Source organism: Callithrix jacchus, chromosome 11 (genome assembly GCF_049354715.1).
Source record: "Callithrix jacchus isolate 240 chromosome 11, calJac240_pri, whole genome shotgun sequence".
NCBI lineage: Eukaryota > Metazoa > Chordata > Mammalia > Primates > Cebidae > Callithrix > Callithrix jacchus.
The window spans coordinates 75,515,171-75,533,659 of NC_133512.1; the positions used below are offsets into that span (position 1 = coordinate 75,515,171).

An 18,489-nucleotide genomic window follows, 5' to 3' on the forward strand; every position below is an offset into this window, starting at 1 on the left:
CAGATGCCCGAGCAGGGCCAGGGGAGTTTAGACACAGTGCAACTGGGTGGCACCAAACCTCAGCAAAACAGGCCTGACCAGGAAAAGAAGAGGCTCCTGCTGCCTGTGGAAGCTGTCATCACAATCACTGTGGGAAAAGACTCTGTCAGAGGGAGTGGGCGTTGCTGCCACTGTCTCAGAAGGGGCCAGACATCCTATATAATAAGCCGAAATATCCTCTAGCTCTTGCTTTATAAGGGAAGAGAGGTTATGCGCTGGCATCTGGGGAAATCTCTTCCAGTCAGGAAGAGGTGAGGAACCCTGCGTGTCTGGTTGCCCCAGCAGAGGCTACCTAGAGGGCTCCCACCTGCCTGCCTCAGGCACTCTTATACCCAGGGCCCGCCTGAGGAGGATCCTTACACTTCTTAAGATTCCTGTGGCAGCAACGTTCCCCTCACCCAGCCCATGGTGGATGACCCTTACAGTCAGAAAAACTGAGGTGACATCTCCCAGAGAGACTCAGCCCCATCCAGAGTGTGAAAGGAATGAGCCAATTTCCACAGCAGCAAAGGGCAAAGCCGTCCTTACCATACATGCCGTGCTCCAGATGTCCGCAGGGGTGCTGTACCCCGCTCCTATTAAAACCTCTATGGAGCGGTACTGACGCGTCTGGATGTCTTCCGTGAAGTGTTTATGCTGGAAGGGAACAGACTGCATTACCACAGAGCAACACAGACATTCAAAAAGTGTCTTCGCACACCGAATCATGACCAAAGTGTTTTAAAAAGAAAACTCTACTTACCACCCAACAAGCATTTCCCAGGTCAGCAATTTTTACTCTAATTTTATCTGCATTCCGTGGATCCAGGGGATTCACCAACAAGTCAGCTGCCCGGGTTTTTGCTGGCATGAGCAAACAGCAGGACAGTTAGTGATTGGGATAAGTGGTTTATATGTGTGAGCACAGTTTGCCAGCGTCAGTCTCCTTTCCTGAAGAGTGATGGAATGATCACTTAGGCCTGGAATACTGTAAATTAAACTTGACAGAATTAAAACTGCTTGGTCTCCACCTCAGGAAAATACTGCACAAAAGAGCAAACTGGGCTGCCCACAGGATGCCATGGGCACTGCCTTGGCCTTTCTCTTTTCAACCTCAGCTCCTTCAGGTCCAGGTCAGCCCTAGAACAAGCCAGCGTTGCTGTCTCCCTGTCTGCAACTTTGAGGCAGCAGAGTCCATCCTCTCATGGACGGGGATCGAGCTCGCTGGTGCATTATTACAAGGAACATGAAGACAGAAAGAACACAGGCCAATCACTCCCAATAACACACAGTTCCTTGGACACTGCAAGACGTCAGGGTCCCTGGCACCCACACCTCACACCCACATCATCCCAATAGTTCCCGCTGCTTGGGCTGAGCACACATATATCTCAAGGGGTAGATGACTGGTGACTAACAAGCACAGATTAAAGACAGAGACTAAACTATTCTGGTTTTGTTTTAGACAAGGAAAGCTCCAGACAGAGGGGACCTGATATGGCCTGGGTCATAAAGGCAACATCTGAGGTCACTCATAAACTTGTCATATACTCAAGCAGTCACTCTAAATTCCAGGGTGACTGCAGGGGATCTCAAAGGCAGGTATAGGGCCAGCTTCCCAGGGATTCTGGGGCCAGAAGAACTTCTCAGACAAGTTGAGATCATGTCTGTATAAAGCACAGTTAACAACCAAGGGGCAAGTGACAAAGAAAAGTAATTTGGTGAGGCCCAGAAAAATAGTCATGAAAGTCAGCATCTTCATCACCAAACTTCAAACTGACCTACAAGATCAGATTCCTGGTAAAGATGAAAGAAACCATTATTTTTATTGTTTGTGTAAGTAATTTTAAAATGGTATTTAAAAGCTAGGCAGAAAAGCCTGCTCAGGGTTGAACATTAAACACTAACATGGGTGGCTATGTGTCCCCACCCATACCTCATGTCGAACTGAAATCCCTGGTGTTGGAGGAGGGGTCTGGTGGGAGGCGACCAGATCAGGGGGGCATATTTCCACCCTGCTGTTCTCGTCATACTGAGTGAGTTCTCATGAGATCTGGTTGTTTAAAAGTGTGTAGCACAAAAAAAAAAAAAAAAAAAAAAAAAAGTGTGTAGCACATCCCCATTCTCTCCTCCTCCTGCTACAGCCATGTAAGATGCCTGCTTCCCCTTCTACCATGATCAAAAGTTTCCTAAGGCCCCCCCAGCCACGCTTCTTTTACAGCCTGCGGAACTGTGAGCCAACTAAACCTGTTTTCTTTAGAAATTACCAAGTTCCCAATATTTTTACAGCAATGTGAGGACGGACTAACATAAACACCTACCTAGGAGAGCCCCTTTGTTCCCTTGAAGCTGAGCACTGCTGAAATGAACTAAATGTCTGTTGGGGTACGTATGAGCTGTGGAACCAGGGTGCTTCAGGAGGCTCTGATTCTTCAGCACCCCTTGTAACAGGAAAGAGGGCCAGCCTCGCAACTTGCAGTACAGCAGTAAACAGGCAAGGCCTCAGGACCTAGGGTGCCCACACAGATTCCTAGGAGGGCTCCAGAGGATGCAAAGAGAATGACCAATATCTTAACCCTCAAGACCTATTCCTCCAGCATGTTAATCAACTGAGCCAGCCAGGTACAGATACTCCCTTCTTGCTACCTTCCATATCCCTGCTTCCTTCTTTATAAGGATTCTGATCCACCGGAGAGCCTCATCAAAGGCCAGGTATGAGCTAAGGAAAAGAAACACAAGAACTCAGCAAAAAACACAAAGACCACCAAAAGAAGGCAAAATGTAACACACTGATTCATGTGGGGCTAAGAACAGAGGTCCAGGATAAATATAAACTCCTGACCCAACGGGTAAATGAACAACACTAGACATGACTACATGAATGCCTCGTATGTCATTTAATCAAGGAGAATCAGCAAGAAGGAAAATGGAATTTGAGGTCTGAAGAACTGGATTCAAATCTACGTTTCAACATCTACCAGTTTTAAGACTGGCAAATGACTTAAACTCTATGAGGCTCGTTGTCCAGGAAAAGAAGAATTGAAAGAGACCACCCCCTCCCCACCAAAGAAACTAAAAACCCAAACACAGGAGAGGCAGGACAGGGTCTGGGCGCCTGGCCAGATGCAGGGTCTTTCCTCTGCTGCAACCAGCTGAACCATCATCTGGGACAGGAGGCTCCCAACCAGTCAGTAGGGGACCAGAAAGCAGCAGCAGAGAGAAGGGGAGGCCCAACAGCAAGTTCCACCCCGACAAACTACTCAAATCATAGGTTCAATGAGAATAAAGAGAAGCCCTGTTATACATACTATGGTCCCCTTGAGCCACAGGAAGATTTTTCTCCATGAGAACAGGTAGCTGAGCTGGCTGTTATCTGAGGGCACTCAGGTGGAAGGAGATGATTTGTAATCTGCCAGCCACTCTGAGTGAGATGTTTTTAAAAACCTTTCTCAGGAGCTGCTTGATTCAATTACACCAGAACAAATATTCTTTCAAAGACCCATCACCTCATATTTAAGTTCAGGGTGTTTTTTTGTTTTTGTTTTTTTGAGACAGAGTCTCACTCTGTCACCCAGGCTGGAGTGCAGTGGCATGATTTCAGCCCACTGCAACCTCTACCTCCTGGGTTCAAGCATTCTCTTGTCTCAGCCTTCCAAGTAGCTGTGATTACAGGCACATACCACCATGCCTGGCTAATTTTCGTATTTTTAGTAGAAACAGGGTTTCACCATGTTGGCCAGGCTGGTCTCAAACTCTTGGCCTCAACTGACCTGACCGCTTCAACCTCCCAAAGTGCTGGGATTATAGGCTTAGGTCAGCACACCCAGCCTAAATTCTGGGGTTTTTTGGTACGTCATATCCCTCATTAAGGTTCACTGAACAGAATCTCTTTGGTGACATGCTGTTATCCTCCTGGTTCAGGTTTGTAAACCGTTACTCCGCTTCTACTGTGCTCTAAATGATGCTAGGTAATTTATCTCAATAATGTAATTGTATAAAAACACAACAGGAGGTAAAAGAGATTTTGTTTTCCTTTCTTTTCTCACTGTGATAGTTCCTGAACTAAGGTATCAGGTTGCTACATTCCCAAGAAGCCCACTGAAACCCAACTGAAATGCTTTCATTGCACTTCTGACTGAGCCACCACTATAGTGACCCGCCACAGCTTTTCTTTCTTACAGATAATGGTGTCACAAAGGACAAATTGAAGCCATCTTTCTTCCAAAATGAAAAGCTTGCAATTGCACTCTGCTTCCACTAAGAGTGGAATGAGTGGAAAGCTTTCACTTTGGGAAGAACTGGGCCCCTTAAGTCACTTTCTGATAAACTAGTCTCTGGGTGACACTGTGGTCACTCATTCTACAGGAAGCTATCCTAGAAACTAGTAAAGGGCAGCCAATAGTGCCTCAGCGTCATGAGACAGCTGCTGTCACGCACACATAACACATGGTGCCACACTGACTCTTTACATTGTAAGCAGCCCTTACGAGGATAGCATGAATATCCCCTCTATATGGAGCAGGTTAAGTATGAAGCCCAAGGAAGTAGCAGAACTGAGAGATTTAATGTTGCCACCTCAACGATTCACGCAACAAATATTTACTGAGTCCTTTTTGTATGCTAAGCATGGTTTTGGTGCTAGGAACACAGTAAGAAAAACACACAAGCCAAATTAGGAAATTCATGTAGTGGCTGAAAATATGAGCAATAGGGCAAATAAATGAGGAATTCACACATCACGTCAGGCAGCTAAACAGCCTATGAAGAAAAGCAAAGCTAAGGCCAAGGGTGTTCAGTGGAGGTCTTTTCTGAGAAGGTGACATTCAGGAGAGGTCTGAATAAAGGCAGGAGTGAAAGTAAGACAAGTTTGAGGCAAAGGACACAAGAAGTACAAAAATCCTATGGCAGAAACGGGTTTGCAATTTTAATAAACTTCAGAAAGAAGCCAGTGTGAATGGTGTAAAATAAATGAGGGAAACAGAGAAGAGGTCTGAAGCAGGCACCGACAGAGCCCTGCCAGGGAACAGACTGGAGACTTCATCTGCTTCAGTGAGGGATACCTCGGGGCATCACTCTACATGGGAAGCACAGTGGAGATCATTTTGGGGGTGTGGTAGGTAAGGCGGAAGAAGTTATGTTTTAAACAGTTCTCTCAGGACTCCCAGAAACAGACAGACTAGGGAACACGAGCTGAAGTGACAGGAGCATGGAGACTGTGTTACAGGAGCCGAGGCAAGGACTGACAGTGTCGTGTGACCCCATCAAGACACAGAAAGGATTCCAGAAATACCCTGCAGGTAAGACCCACAAAACCACCCTGTTCCAGGGCTTTCATTCTCAGATGTGCTGAGCCAAGACAGGCACTATGGCTCTGGCAGTTGATCATCTTAAGAGGGACCATACTCTCCTTAACCTTCAATGGCTGCCAAATTACTCTAGGAAAGAAGTGTACATTCTTTAGCCTGGCATTTAAGTTCTACTTCAAGCTCCTCAAACTGGCCCCAATCTTTCTTGTACTATGCCCTAACGTGTATACTCTGCTCTAGCAAAGACAGGATCTACACAAACTCTTCATAAACATTATTTCTCTTGTCTCATATTCACTTAAGTACCATGTGGTCAAGTGCAAGACTCTAGGACATATACCCTTTTCCATGCAGAAAACAAAAAAACACCTCCCATGCGGGAGGCTACCCTTGCTTATCAAATGGCTAACGTGTGGGGAAAATCTGAGTGCTTCCAAACAAAGGAGATCCTGTCCCTGCTACATGCCTAGAATTTGACAATATTAAAACACAGCAAGACCGTCAGTGTCTACCAGATGCAAAAGGTATTAGGGATGGTTTGTGTGTTGGACGCAGTAAAATTGTGATTATAAATGAAAAAAGTGGGACAAAGGGAAGAGAAGAAGAATATAACAAGACATCATTCATTTGTTCATTATTCAATAAATATTTATCTTAGCACCGGATCAGATGCTGAGGATACAATGATAAAACGCATAGCGCTCTCCAAGAGGTTACATTTTAATGAGCAGACAGACAATGAAAATGAGCACTGCCCATTTCTTAGTTAAACTAAGATAAGCATAGCCAGCAGGAGCAGAGGGGAATGAGAAGTGAGTCTGCTGGGGATGCAGGAAGCCCTCACGCAGGAGGCAGGCCACTGTGTTGGATCATATCCTGAATCAGGAAAATTTTAAAAGAAAAGTATAGAATCGTTGAGGAAATTTGAATATGGTATAAATAACAGATATTAGGCCAGGTGTAGTGGCTCACACCTATAATCCCTGCATTTTGGTAAGCCAAGGTGGGCAGATCACTTGAGTCCATGAGTTGAAGCATGGTTGTATGCCCTAGCCTGGGCAATGTAATAAAACCCTGTCTCTAACAAAAATATAACAATTAGCTAGTCATAGAGGTGTCACCTGTAGTCCCAGCTACCCAGGGGGCTGAGGTGGGAAGATCACTTGAGCCAGAAGGCAGAGGTTGCAGTGAGCCGACATCACACCACTGCACTCCAGCCTAGACAACAGGGCAAGACCTTGTCTCAAAATAATAACAATAATAATATGAAATTAGTGATATTCTTACATGTTATAATAGTATTATTGTTACAAATGGAGGACGTCCTAATTCATCTTTCAGAAAGTGAATGATAAAGTATTTAAGAGTGAAGTATCCTGATCTGCGTAGTGCACAGTGCCTGTGTAAAGAAAACATATGCAATGTGGCAACATGTTAACTGCTGAGTCTATGTGGAGGATATCCAATTGTTTATTGTACTGTTCTTTCAGAATAAAAACAAATATACAGATGCTCTAATAATGCCTTCGTGCACCTCACTGGATGGTGCTGGTTATGCATGGATGTACTTTCTCCACTGTTGGGACCACTGCTGCAGAAGTGGGGAGCTGTGGAAACTGTGAGCAGGGGAATGCACTGATTGGATGAGCATACTGCAAAGATATTCCAGTAGCACCATGGAAAGGCAGGCTGAAAAGCAGGTGGGGAGAAAAGCTGGAGACAACACAAAGCCAAGAGACCAGTAAGGAGCCTCTGTAACAGCACAGACAAGCAATAACAGTGCCCACTAAGGGCCAAGGCATGGGGTCCCCTACTTAGGAGGTACAACTGGTAAAATGCGATGATTTACTGGATGTGAGAGAAAAAAAGGAAACATCATGGTCATCAAGTTTCTTACTGGAGCAACAAGAAACAGTGGTAACAAGTATAAGAAATACAGCATGTTTAGCAGGTTGGCAGGGAAAGTTGTATTATGGTTTTTCAATATATTACATGTTATTTATCTACCCTTTCCATTTACCTGTTTTATTTAATTCAGTGCTATTAACAACCCAAGAGTTAGCTATTTCTTTCCTTTGATTGAGGAATAAATCAAGGCTCAGAAAGGACAAGAAACCAAAATTCCACAGTTACTAAGTTTTGAGCTGGGATTTAATCTGGTATGCAGGTGCCTCTCAGTGTCTGCAAGGGGACTGGTTCCAGGAAACCCTGAGAATACCAAAATCCACAGATGCTCAAGCTCTGATATAAAATGGTGTAGTCTTTGCATATAACCTACATACATCTTCCTATATACTTCAGTTGATCTCTAGTTATTTATAGTACCTGCTACAATGTAAATGGTACATAAGTAATTGCTTTAATGTGTTGTTTAGGGAATAATGACAAGGGAGAAAAGTGTGTATATGTTCAAAACAGACACGGGTTTTTTTTCTGCTCCAACTATTTCCCAACTGAGGTTGGCTGAACACACAGATGTGAAATGCACAGATGTAAAACCCATGGATGTGGAAGGCTGACTGTACTTGAAGCCACTCCAGCCCAAGCTAAGACTTGCAAAATAAGTAAGAATAAAAAACGTACTGTGGGCTGATCATGGTGGCTCATGCCTGTAATACCATTAACTTTGGGAGGCTGAGGCACATGGATCACCTAAGGTCAGGCATTCGAGACCAGCCTGGGCAACATGGTGAAGTCCTGTCTCTACTAAAAATACAAAAATTAGTTGGTCATGGTGGCAGGCGCCTGTAATCCCAGCTACTCAGGAAACTGAGGCAGAAGAATTGCTTAAGTCCAGGAGGTGGAGGTTGCAGTGAGCCGAGATTGCATCACTGTACTCCAGCTTGGGCATCAGAGTGGGGGGTGGGGGGTTGGGGGTGGGGAAGGGAGGGAGAAAAGGAAGGAAGAAGGAAAGGAGGGAGGGAAGGAAGGAAGGAGACAGGGAGGTGAGGGGAGAGGATAGGGGAGGGAGGGAAGGGAGAGAGAGAAAGAAAAAGGAAAGAAAAAAGGGAGGGGAGGGGAAAAGGAAAATGAAAGGAGAAAGAAGGAGAGAGGGAGGGAGGGAGGGAAGAAAGGAAAGGAAGGAAGGAGGGAAGGAGGGGCACAGAGAGAAAGAAAAGAAGAAAAGGAAAAGGAAAGGGAAAAGGAAAAAGGAAGGAAGGAAGGGGAAGAGGAAGAGGAAGAGGAAAGGGTAAGGAAAAGGACAGGACAGGATGAAAGAAAACAAAGGAAGGAAAGAAGGAGAAGGAAGGGAGGGAGGGAGGAAAGGAAGTTTGTAAATTACTTTCTATATGAAACTTGTGGCTCACAGCTGTAATCCTAGCATTTTGGGAGGTTGAGATAGGCAGATCGTGAGGTCAGGAGTTCGAGACCTGCCTGGCCAACATGGTGAAACCCTGTCTCCACTAAAAATGCAAAAATTGGCCAGATGTGGTGGCACATGCCTTTAGTCCCAGCTACTCAGGAGGATGAGACAGGAAAATCGCTTGAACCGTGGAGACAGAGGTTGCAGTGAGCCGAGATCCCACCACTGCACTCCAGCCTGGGCGACAGACCAAGACTCTATCTCAAAAAAATAAAAACTTTCACTAAGAGAAAAATTTAACTGCAACAGCAACAATAAATCTGGATAAGGTACATCTCACTACTGCCCTTTCTCAGAAATTAACCTACACTCTATGTAAGCACCTTCAAACACTCCCTATAAAGGGGAATAGGAGCTGACCACGTCCAGCCAAGTGAAGAAAACACATCCTTAGGAGGATTCATCATAGCCAGTTCTTAACAAAGCCAGCTCACTCCTTATCGTGCAATTCCAGCCTGCTGGAACCAAGGGGCTGCAGAATGTCTTGGACTGTTGGCAGGGGTGGCTCATCAATTACTCACTGTGTGTTAAACAGTCTTGACAGTAGAGGGAGCCCAGGAGGTTTCAGAGCTTTCCCACCTTGAGCCAGAATGGAAACCAACTGAGTTACCCAGTTTTCACACACCAGAGTCACTTGGCATTCACTCCCAAAATAAGGGTCTAAATAAGTCAAGGCTTCTTAGGTAGACAAGAACACAAGAGCCAATCTATCATCTGTCATCACATTTAAATCCATGCCAATTCCTTGAAATTCACAATCCTGGGTGGGTTATCAATAACAGGGTCCTATAATCAGGAACAACTATGAAAAGACAATATGACACTTCTTTCCCAACAGAGCCAAAGAGCAGGCATACTTTTCTTGAATAGAAAAACAAAACAAAAACGAAATACAATCATAACAGATGCAAGATACAAATTATACTACACATTCTAGAAAGCTACAGGTGTAAGTTGCTAAAACTGGAAGGTTTCTGCAAATGATGCTGCTGACTGAATATATTAAAAATGACAACTGGTCAGAAATAAGATTTGGTATCAGAGAGCGAGAGATAGCCTAGTGGCACAGAATGTACATTTAAATCACATTACTTGTTCCTGAGTATAAAAGTAATAAAAATGATTAGTGCAAGCATATAGGGGTTGGTCACTTTCAGCCAATTCCTTCATAGCATTTGTTAAAGGCACACCCCGGGAGTCAGTGATGGCAGACAGCTGATGAGAAGAACACTTACCTTTTGGCAAATCCCCAGTACTGGAGGCTGAAACCGTCCTGCTTCTGTCATGGGAAGGACTGCTTTCCTCTTGCTCAGTAAGTGGTGATCCCTCAGAAAGCACAGAACCGCAGGCCACAGGTTCTAAGGATCCAGAGAACAATGAGGTGGAAAACTCTGGAAACTGTGACTCGGGAATTTTATGCCGTCCATTTGGCAATTCACCATTGAATTGTTCATAGGAGCTGCTATATGTGTAATCACTTTCTGCATTTGGCTCATCAAGATTATATTCCTCAGGATTTGGGCAATCTTCTTCATCATCCTCTTCATCGTCCAGTTGCTGCTCCAATAAGAACGGGCCATTCTCAATATGGCCATTGGTTTTAGGTGATTCTATCCACGTAGGGTCTATGTTTGCAAGTTCCTGATCTACATCATCATCATCTTTTTCAATGTTTTCTTTCTCAGTGTCTTCTTTCTCTTCCTGGTCCTCGGCTTCACCTTAAGAAGTTGATGGGTCAAGAATTAGAACTTGTTACTCTCCTTAATACAACCTCACATCTCATCAATAAAATACATTTTGAATGTGCTTAACTTATGCACCTCATAGTAAACACCTCTCAGCTTTTGGAGTAAAACCTTCAAGTTTTCAAAATCTCATTTTTGGTTCATTAATAATTGGCCTGCTCTTATAAGAAAAAGTTAGCTTTGGGAGAAAAAAACTCTTTCTAAATAAAGCTGCACTTCCATTTCCACCCTCTACAATCTTCAGAAATAGATTTGTGGTGTACTACAGTTAGGTAAAAAGTTAATGACAAAATAAAGCACCATCTTTAGCATGATAGAAACATGGTGTTTCTCAGACATTCTACATTTTTAAAAACTATTTTGAAATGTTGTATTTCTGGCATACAGTTCACAAATGAATTATAAGGATGTTTCCCGAATTTCCCAATAGAGACTTGGAGAGAATCATCCTTGCCATCTGAAGCAGCAGCACAAATCAGCCCCCATTGTAACCTGAGGACCCCATGCAGCCCAGGCTCTTGGCCCCACTAACCGTTGTCCTTTGTGGTCTCTGCCTCGGCTGCCTCCTCTAATCCTGTTGTTTTTAGTTTCACCTCTGGGCCATATTCACTATCCTGCTCATTGGAAGGTGCAGCTGAAGTGATGTTTTCTTCTATTATTTTCCTTTCAGCTTCTCGCTCCAATTCTTCTATCTCCTGCAGGCGTTTTTCCAATAACTCAGCCTGCCTCTTCTGTTTCTTTTTCAGTTTTTTCTTTTTGTTTTTAGATATTTTTCCTATCTATAACATGTTAAGAAAAGACCACAGGTCAGTTTTCTTCTTTTTAAAGCACACATGATAGTATAACTGCTGGCAGCATGGCAACTAACAAAAAACTCCGCTTTCTCATGCCATATTCTACTAAAATCCCAAACCCAGACATCCACCTCATGGTAAGGCTTATGGTAAAATCAAAGGGAAAGCAGTGCTGACTGATATCACATGCTAGGTCTACTACCAGGTCCTGCCCTCAGAGGGATACAGCTTAAATCCAGTAAGCCTTCACCATTCAAACTCTCAGAGAACTGAAGTCCAAAATTCTCTTGGCCTTAGAGAAGCTCCTCTTGGAAGTTTTATTTGCTGCCCTCTATATACAAAATAACAACATCCCATCTCCTCACTACCAAAAATGAAACAGGTGCCCAAGCAGGTGTATGTCACTGTGTTTGGGTCTCACATATGTCTTGGAAGCTCTTACCAGCCAAGACAACATGAACTGTAAGAGATAAGCCTAAGCAGCAATGTGAAAGAAGAAAAAGCCACAGCTTTTGTTTGCCTCCCATCATGGCCAGCTGACTTGCAAAGCACTGGCAAGGAGAGCCTCCAATCCTTCATACAGTAAACTCAGGTGGCTTGAGCCAGGGAAGAACTATGGGAAACAACTTGGGCTCCTCAGCAAGCCAGGAAGCCTAATTATTACAGCTCCCTCTTGTTCCAGAACTTACGTTCCAAATCAAGGGTTGTCTCAGTAAACATAGTGTTTTCTTGTTATTTTGTTTTTTGTTGTTGTTTTCTTTTTCTTTGAGATGGGGTCTTGTTCGGTTGCATAGGCTGGAGTGCACTGGCGTGACTTTGGCTCACTGCTACCTCCATTTCCTGGGTTCAAGTGTTTCTCATGCCTCAGCCTCCCATGTAGCTGGGAGTACAGGTACATGCCATCATGCCCGGCTGATTTTTTTTTTTGAGACAGAGTCTCACTCAGTCACCCAGGATGGAGTCCAATGGCCTAATCTCAGCTCATTGCAACCTCCCCCTCCTGGGCTCAACAGATTCTCCTGCCTCACCCTCCTGAGTAGCTGAGATTACAGGCATCCGCCAGCACACTCGGCTAGTTTTTGCATTTTTTGGTAGAGACAGGGTTTCACCATGTTAGCCAGGGTGGTCTCGAAGTCCTGACCTCAAGAGATCTGCTGGCCTCAGCCTCCCAAAATGTTGGAATTACAGGTGTCAGCCACCACACCTGGTACCTAGTACTGACATAGTGTTTTGACAGGACTACAAACTATCTCTTTCTTATTTAACATCTGGCTGGAAAAAAATTAGAACAACAGCTTCGGAAAAGGTAACTTAGCAGCCAATCAGAAATAATATAAAGTGGTTTTGAAATAAAAGTGCTTCAACTCCACCACCTCACATTTCATTAGACTTGGCCAACCGTAGTCCAGAAAATGCATAAAGAAGACAATCATTGAAAGGCTCTAACCATTCCAATTCTGCAGAGATCCCTAAAACTTAACGAGACAGGCCAGGTGTGATGGCTCATGCATGTAATCTCAGAACTTTGAGAAGCCAAGATGGGAAGATCACTTGAGGTCAGGAATTCGAGACCAGCCTGACCAACATGGTGAAACTCCATCTCTACTAAAAGTACAAAAATTAGCTGAGCATGGTGGTGGGTGCCTGTAATCCCAGCTACTCGGAAGGCTGAGGCAGGAGAATCGTTTGAACCTGGGAGGGGGAGGCTGCAGTGAGCCAAGATCGCAACACTGCATGCCAGCCTGAGCAGTAATGCAAGACTCAGTCACATACACACACAAAATCCAAAAAACACTTAACAAGACAGTAAGTCTTAAATATTTGAGGATACACAGCATTTATAAATGTGTCTACCCTTTAAATTAATATATACTACCACTTTTTAATAATTTGAACTGCTCAAACAGTTTCTTTTGCCATGGTGCATAAAAGTAATATGCGTTAAGTACTTACAGGTTTCTGCTGTGGAGCCGTACTCACTAAAATAAAATGAAACAAAATTGGTATTTAGCAGAAAACAGACACATACCTTCATGCAGGTCATTTGGATTGCAAAATGACATAATTATTATCTTTTAATGACTATCCAACTTCACAAACATATTAATCAGAGCTTCGTAATCACTGGGATCTAGAGAAAGTTTATGCAACTGAAACAAACAACGGACTCTTAAAATGCATAGCAGAAAAGTTGTTCATACTGAGCCATTTCTTTTATTTATCTAAAATGAAATACTAATACATCTCAAAAACAGTCAATCCCAAAGCACCAACAGATAGCTTAAGAAAATGGAAAATAATTCATACATATCACAGTCATTAAACCAAATTTGTTATAAATAAAATGAAATAAACAATTTAGATTAGATGTACATTTATATTTGAAATCTATTTTGCAAGCTTTCTACAATTTAAATCAAATACTGCAGTTGGTATGCAGCTAATATTCTAGAAATCACATGATTAAACCCTATCAGGGCCATAAGTTTGACAGTCTGGGTCCATGATCTAAACAACACCTGCAGTAGAGGAGATGTGAAGAGAGCCCCAGGCAGTCTCCAGAGTCTCAGCCCTTTACTATCTATGCTTGCCTGACAACACAAGGGCACAGACAATGTTGAAGATCCACAAAAGCACAGTCCACATTTCACTGCACCCCCACCAGAAATAAAGATATGCCAATACTCAGGTCACTTGGTCTTCTTCCCCCACCATCAGGCCTTTTCTAACTAACTCCAAATCCACTGATAAAACTCAGATTGACGTAGCTATGACAAATGGACAATAGGAATTACTGTAACATAACTGAAGCTAGAAAAATATTCTGATGACTAAAAGTCAGCTCCAGGAAAGCTGTTATTATGTTCTCCTCTGCAGAGAAGTGGGCAACAGAAAAAACTGTTCCAATATTAATGAAGCAGCAACTACAAATTTAAATGGCAAGTAATTCAAATATTAAAATATAATGTACCTGGGGCATTTTCCATCTCAAGAAAAGGGTGTAGTTATTTCCAGAAATTAAACTTTGCCAAAAATGTCCTTACATGTAACATTTGATTGAGAAACCTTCAACATACAACATTGCAAGCTTACAATACCTCAGACAGACTGAAATGAAGCTGGCTCAGTCCCTCACCTGCAGACCCTGAAGGAGGAGGAGCACCTGCTTTCTGCCACTCAGTGGCCTCAGCTGCCATTCTTCTCACATATGCATCATCCACACACATCAAGATGTTTTCTGGCTTTATGTCAGTATGAATGATTTTGCACTTACTGTGCAGATAATCTAATCCTTGAAGGACCTGGACATAGTAAAATTAAGAGAGAAGATAAGCTATTAATACCTCTTTATATAAGTTTTATTTATTTGAAAAGCATAAAATACAATGACAGGCTACCAAGTTTGATAAACACAAAAGGATATTTAGTAAAAATCTCCCTCCCATTCCTAACCTCATTGGAATCCAGCTCTCCTTCCCATAAGAAACCAGTGTATATCATTTCAGAGATTATGCTTGTGGAAGCAAATGCATCTATATACAGTTGAACCTTGAAGGTTTGAACTGCATGGGTCCACTTATACACAGATGTTCTTCCACCTCTGCACTCCTGAGACAGCAAGACCAACCCCTCAGCCTACTCAACATGAGGATGATGAGGATGAAGACCTTTATGATGATCGACTTCCACTTAATGAATAAATGGTAAACATACTTTCTTTTCTTTTCTCTAGCTTACTCTATTGTAACAATATGCTATATAACACACATACAAAATACATGTTAAACAACTGTTAATGTCATCAGGAAAGGCTTCTGATCAACAGCAGAATATTAGTAGTTAAGCTTTGGTCAAGTCAAAAGTCAGACATGGATTTTCAACTTCATTGGAAGGGGCTGGTCAGTGCCTCTAACCCTTGTGCTATTCAAGCCTCAGCTGTGTATTTTTGTTCAGTAACAACTATACTCATGTGTCATATAACCCCTTTAGGTATACAATTTAACAGATTTCAAATGTGCAACTATCACCACTATTTAAATGACATCATTTTCATTGCTCCTAAAAGAAACAACATATTCATTAGCATTCACTCCCCATCTCTCTCGTACCTCCTCTAACCCTTAGCAACCACTAATCTACTTGGTGATTCTAGACATTTCCTATAAATGGAATCATATAAAGTGTTTTTTTGTAACTGGCATAATGTTTTCAAGCCTGACTCTTGTGCAGCATGCATCAGTACTTCGCCTGGTTTTACTGCCAAATCATATTCCACTGTATGGAGACATAACATTTGTTTATCCATTTACTTCATAAACATTCACGTTATTTTCACTTTAGGGGCTATAAAACTAATAATGCAATGCACACTCATGTATATACATTTTTGTGTGAACATACTTTTTTTTTGGAGACACAATCTCCATCGCCAGGCTGGAGTGCAGTGGTGCGATCTCTGCTCACTGCAACCTCCGTCTCCCAGGTTCAAGCAATTCTCCTGCCTCAGCCTCGCGAGTAGCTGGGACTACAGGTATGTGCCACCACGCCCAGCTAATTTTTGTATTTTTAGTAGAGACGGGTATCACCATGGCCAGGATGGTCTCGATCTCTTGACCTCATGATCCGCCTTCCTCGGCCTCCCAAAGTGCTGAGATTACAGGCGTGAGCCACTGTGCCCAGCAAACATACTTTTTTTGGGGGGAGGCATATACACCTAGGAGTTACCATACTTAGGTCATATGGCACCTCTATATTTAGCTTTTTGATCACCTGCCGAAGTGTTTTCCACAGTAGCTACACCATTTCACATTCCTATCAGCAATGTATGAGGGTTCCAATTCATCATCCTAAACAACACCATCGGCTGGGTGTGGTGGCTCACGCCTGTAATCCAAGCACTTTGGAGGCCAAGGCGGGCAGATCACCTGAGGGAGGGAGATCAAAACCAGCCTGACCAACATGGTGAAACCACATCTTAAAAAAAAAACACAACACCATATCTTTTTTACTTTAGCTACCCAAGTGGATATGGAGTATCTTGTAGTTTTGATCTTTATTTCCCCCAAGGCTAATGATGTCCATACATTTTTAAAATTGCAAAAAAAGGGGGGCTTAATTTAAATAGAAAGAAAAGGCTTTGGTATCTAGACAACACTATAGCATTATACTAAAAGACAATGATGAACCAAGATATTCATATTTGTCACATTAAGAGTGTCAGTGACCTAAATACACAGTCCATGTTTTACTGTAATTATTTCCACTGGAGAAGAATGTTCTAATTTTTCCACAAATGAAATTTATTTTTACAATACATATCATGTTCTCATATAAGCATTAGAAATTCCAAATGTTAAGCAAATATTATATCAACCACCATTCAAACAATGAATCAAATACTCATTTTGTTCACAAGAGACAGAAAGTGTGGTATGCTTCACATCATCCAACACTGAACTATTCCCAGTTTAATCAACTCTTTATGTTACCAGGAAGGCATCTGATTAACGGTAGGCTATTAGTAGGTAGCCTACTGTTAGTACAAGTTTAAAGTAGCATTACGAAGTGAGAGGGAACAAACATTTTAAAAGGAAAATGAAGATAGGAATATCTGTCTTTTAAACAGGATCAAAATCCCTACAAACATTTAAAACACTTTACCAAACAGAGTATTTTTACATAAATTCAATGAATGTGCATCAGCTGAGCTCCTATCACATGCCACTATTCCATGTCTTTGATATTTAAAAGCTCCCAAGCTTCATGTTGCTTACAGTCCTCACATCCTCACAGAGCTTACCAATTCAGGACAGGAAATGGGTATGAGGGGTGGGGGAAATGGCCAAAAAGAAACCAAGATGAATCATGGGCATGGCAAATATGATTTAATGAGATACTGACAAGTTCCTAGTAAGTACTAGTAAAATAGATAAAACTAGGATAAGCTATTTTTTAAGACTTTTGATTTTTTTGCCCTAGAATATTTACTGTTTTGGATAATACTTCAATTAGGATGTTTAAATTACATTTAAAATGTCAAGGCTAGGCTCAGCCTTGCCTTGTAATCCCAGCACTTGGGGAGGCCAAGGTGGGCAGATCACGAGGTCAGGAAATCCAGACCATCCTGGCCAACATGGTGAAACCCATCTACTAAAAATCCAAAAATTAGCTGGGTGTGGTGACACATGCCTGTAATCCCAGCTACTTGGAAGTCTGAAGCACGAGAATTGCTTGAACCCAGGAGAGGCTGAAGTGAGCTGAGATTGCACCACTGCACTCCAGCCTGGCAACAGGCAAGACTCTGTCTCAAAACAAGCAAAAAAACAAACAAAAAACAATCTTAATACTTGGTGCCAGCAGCAGGAGGCAGCAGAGATCCTTTGGCTGCCAGGAAAGCTGATATCAACCTAAGCCCAGATGGGCCAGGAACATGACTCTCCATCATCCAACTTAGGAAGCCAGTTCACACACATGAGGAACAGGTGCCAGGTTTCTCTGGGTAAAGTCAGACTTTGAGTTCAGCAGCAGTGCAGAAAAAAAGGCCAAGTCTAGGGCGGAGAGTTAGAAGCCCTGAGTCCAGTTCCAAATTAACTACAGGCTCAGACAAAGTTCCTTCTGTTCCCTGAACCTCAAGTTCATCTTCAAATTAAGGGGCTTGGTTAGAATGGTCTCAAAGCTTTCTTTCTGTACACCAACATTTGTGTCAGATACTATCTATTACTGGTCTTCACAACACAAACCTGCTCCTCTCCATCATGACTTGACTGAAATAGGTCCTGTAATCTTGCACATAAGTGAGGAAACCGTCAAGAATAATGTGGAGACTCCCCTAAAGACTGTCTCCCTGGCCTTGCTCACAGCCCAGAGCGCAAGGCTTTCCCCAAAATTCTAAACTATAAAAAGAAACAGAATGAGAGCAACTTTCCAAATTATGTTCTGCTACTGTTGATGAGTGGGGAATTTCTTCCTCCCACAACTCAACAAAGGACACAGGGCAGGGAGACTGTCTCCTCCTACTCTGTGGGTAACAGAACCTAATGAAGCACTAGGGAAACCCAGAAGGGCAGCCAGATGGGCTGGCAGAGGAAGGAGGTAGCATCAAGCAGCAGTCCTTCATTGAGGATATTAATTTTGTGGGTGTGGAGGTTCCCAGGGGGGAGCCCCAGGGGGGCTCTCCGCAAGCCTACAAAGTTTCCTGCTGGAAACGCTGAGGCTCCCACTAGATTTCCTTTCCACAGTAAAAAGACAAGGCAGGTCCCACC

At 42.9% G+C, this 18,489-nt stretch overlaps 1 protein-coding gene across 40 annotated transcripts in view; it reads right to left on the reverse strand.

The window, feature by feature from the left end:
* The window catches only part of SRPK2 (SRSF protein kinase 2), a 287,533-nt gene that overhangs the window by 19,055 nt on the left and 249,989 nt on the right, over nt 1-18,489 (reverse strand). For all 40 annotated transcript variants that reach the window (XM_035254051.3, XM_035254050.3, XM_078343096.1 and 37 more), the window contains 6 exons: nt 14,364-14,529; nt 13,181-13,206; nt 10,966-11,212; nt 9,924-10,406; nt 782-882; nt 568-675 (listed from right to left, as the gene is read on the reverse strand). In XM_035254051.3, coding sequence (XP_035109942.2) covers nt 568-675; nt 782-882; nt 9,924-10,406; nt 10,966-11,212; nt 13,181-13,206; nt 14,364-14,529 — 1,131 coding nt within the window. The remainder of the gene's footprint in view (nt 1-567; nt 676-781; nt 883-9,923; nt 10,407-10,965; nt 11,213-13,180; nt 13,207-14,363; nt 14,530-18,489) is intronic.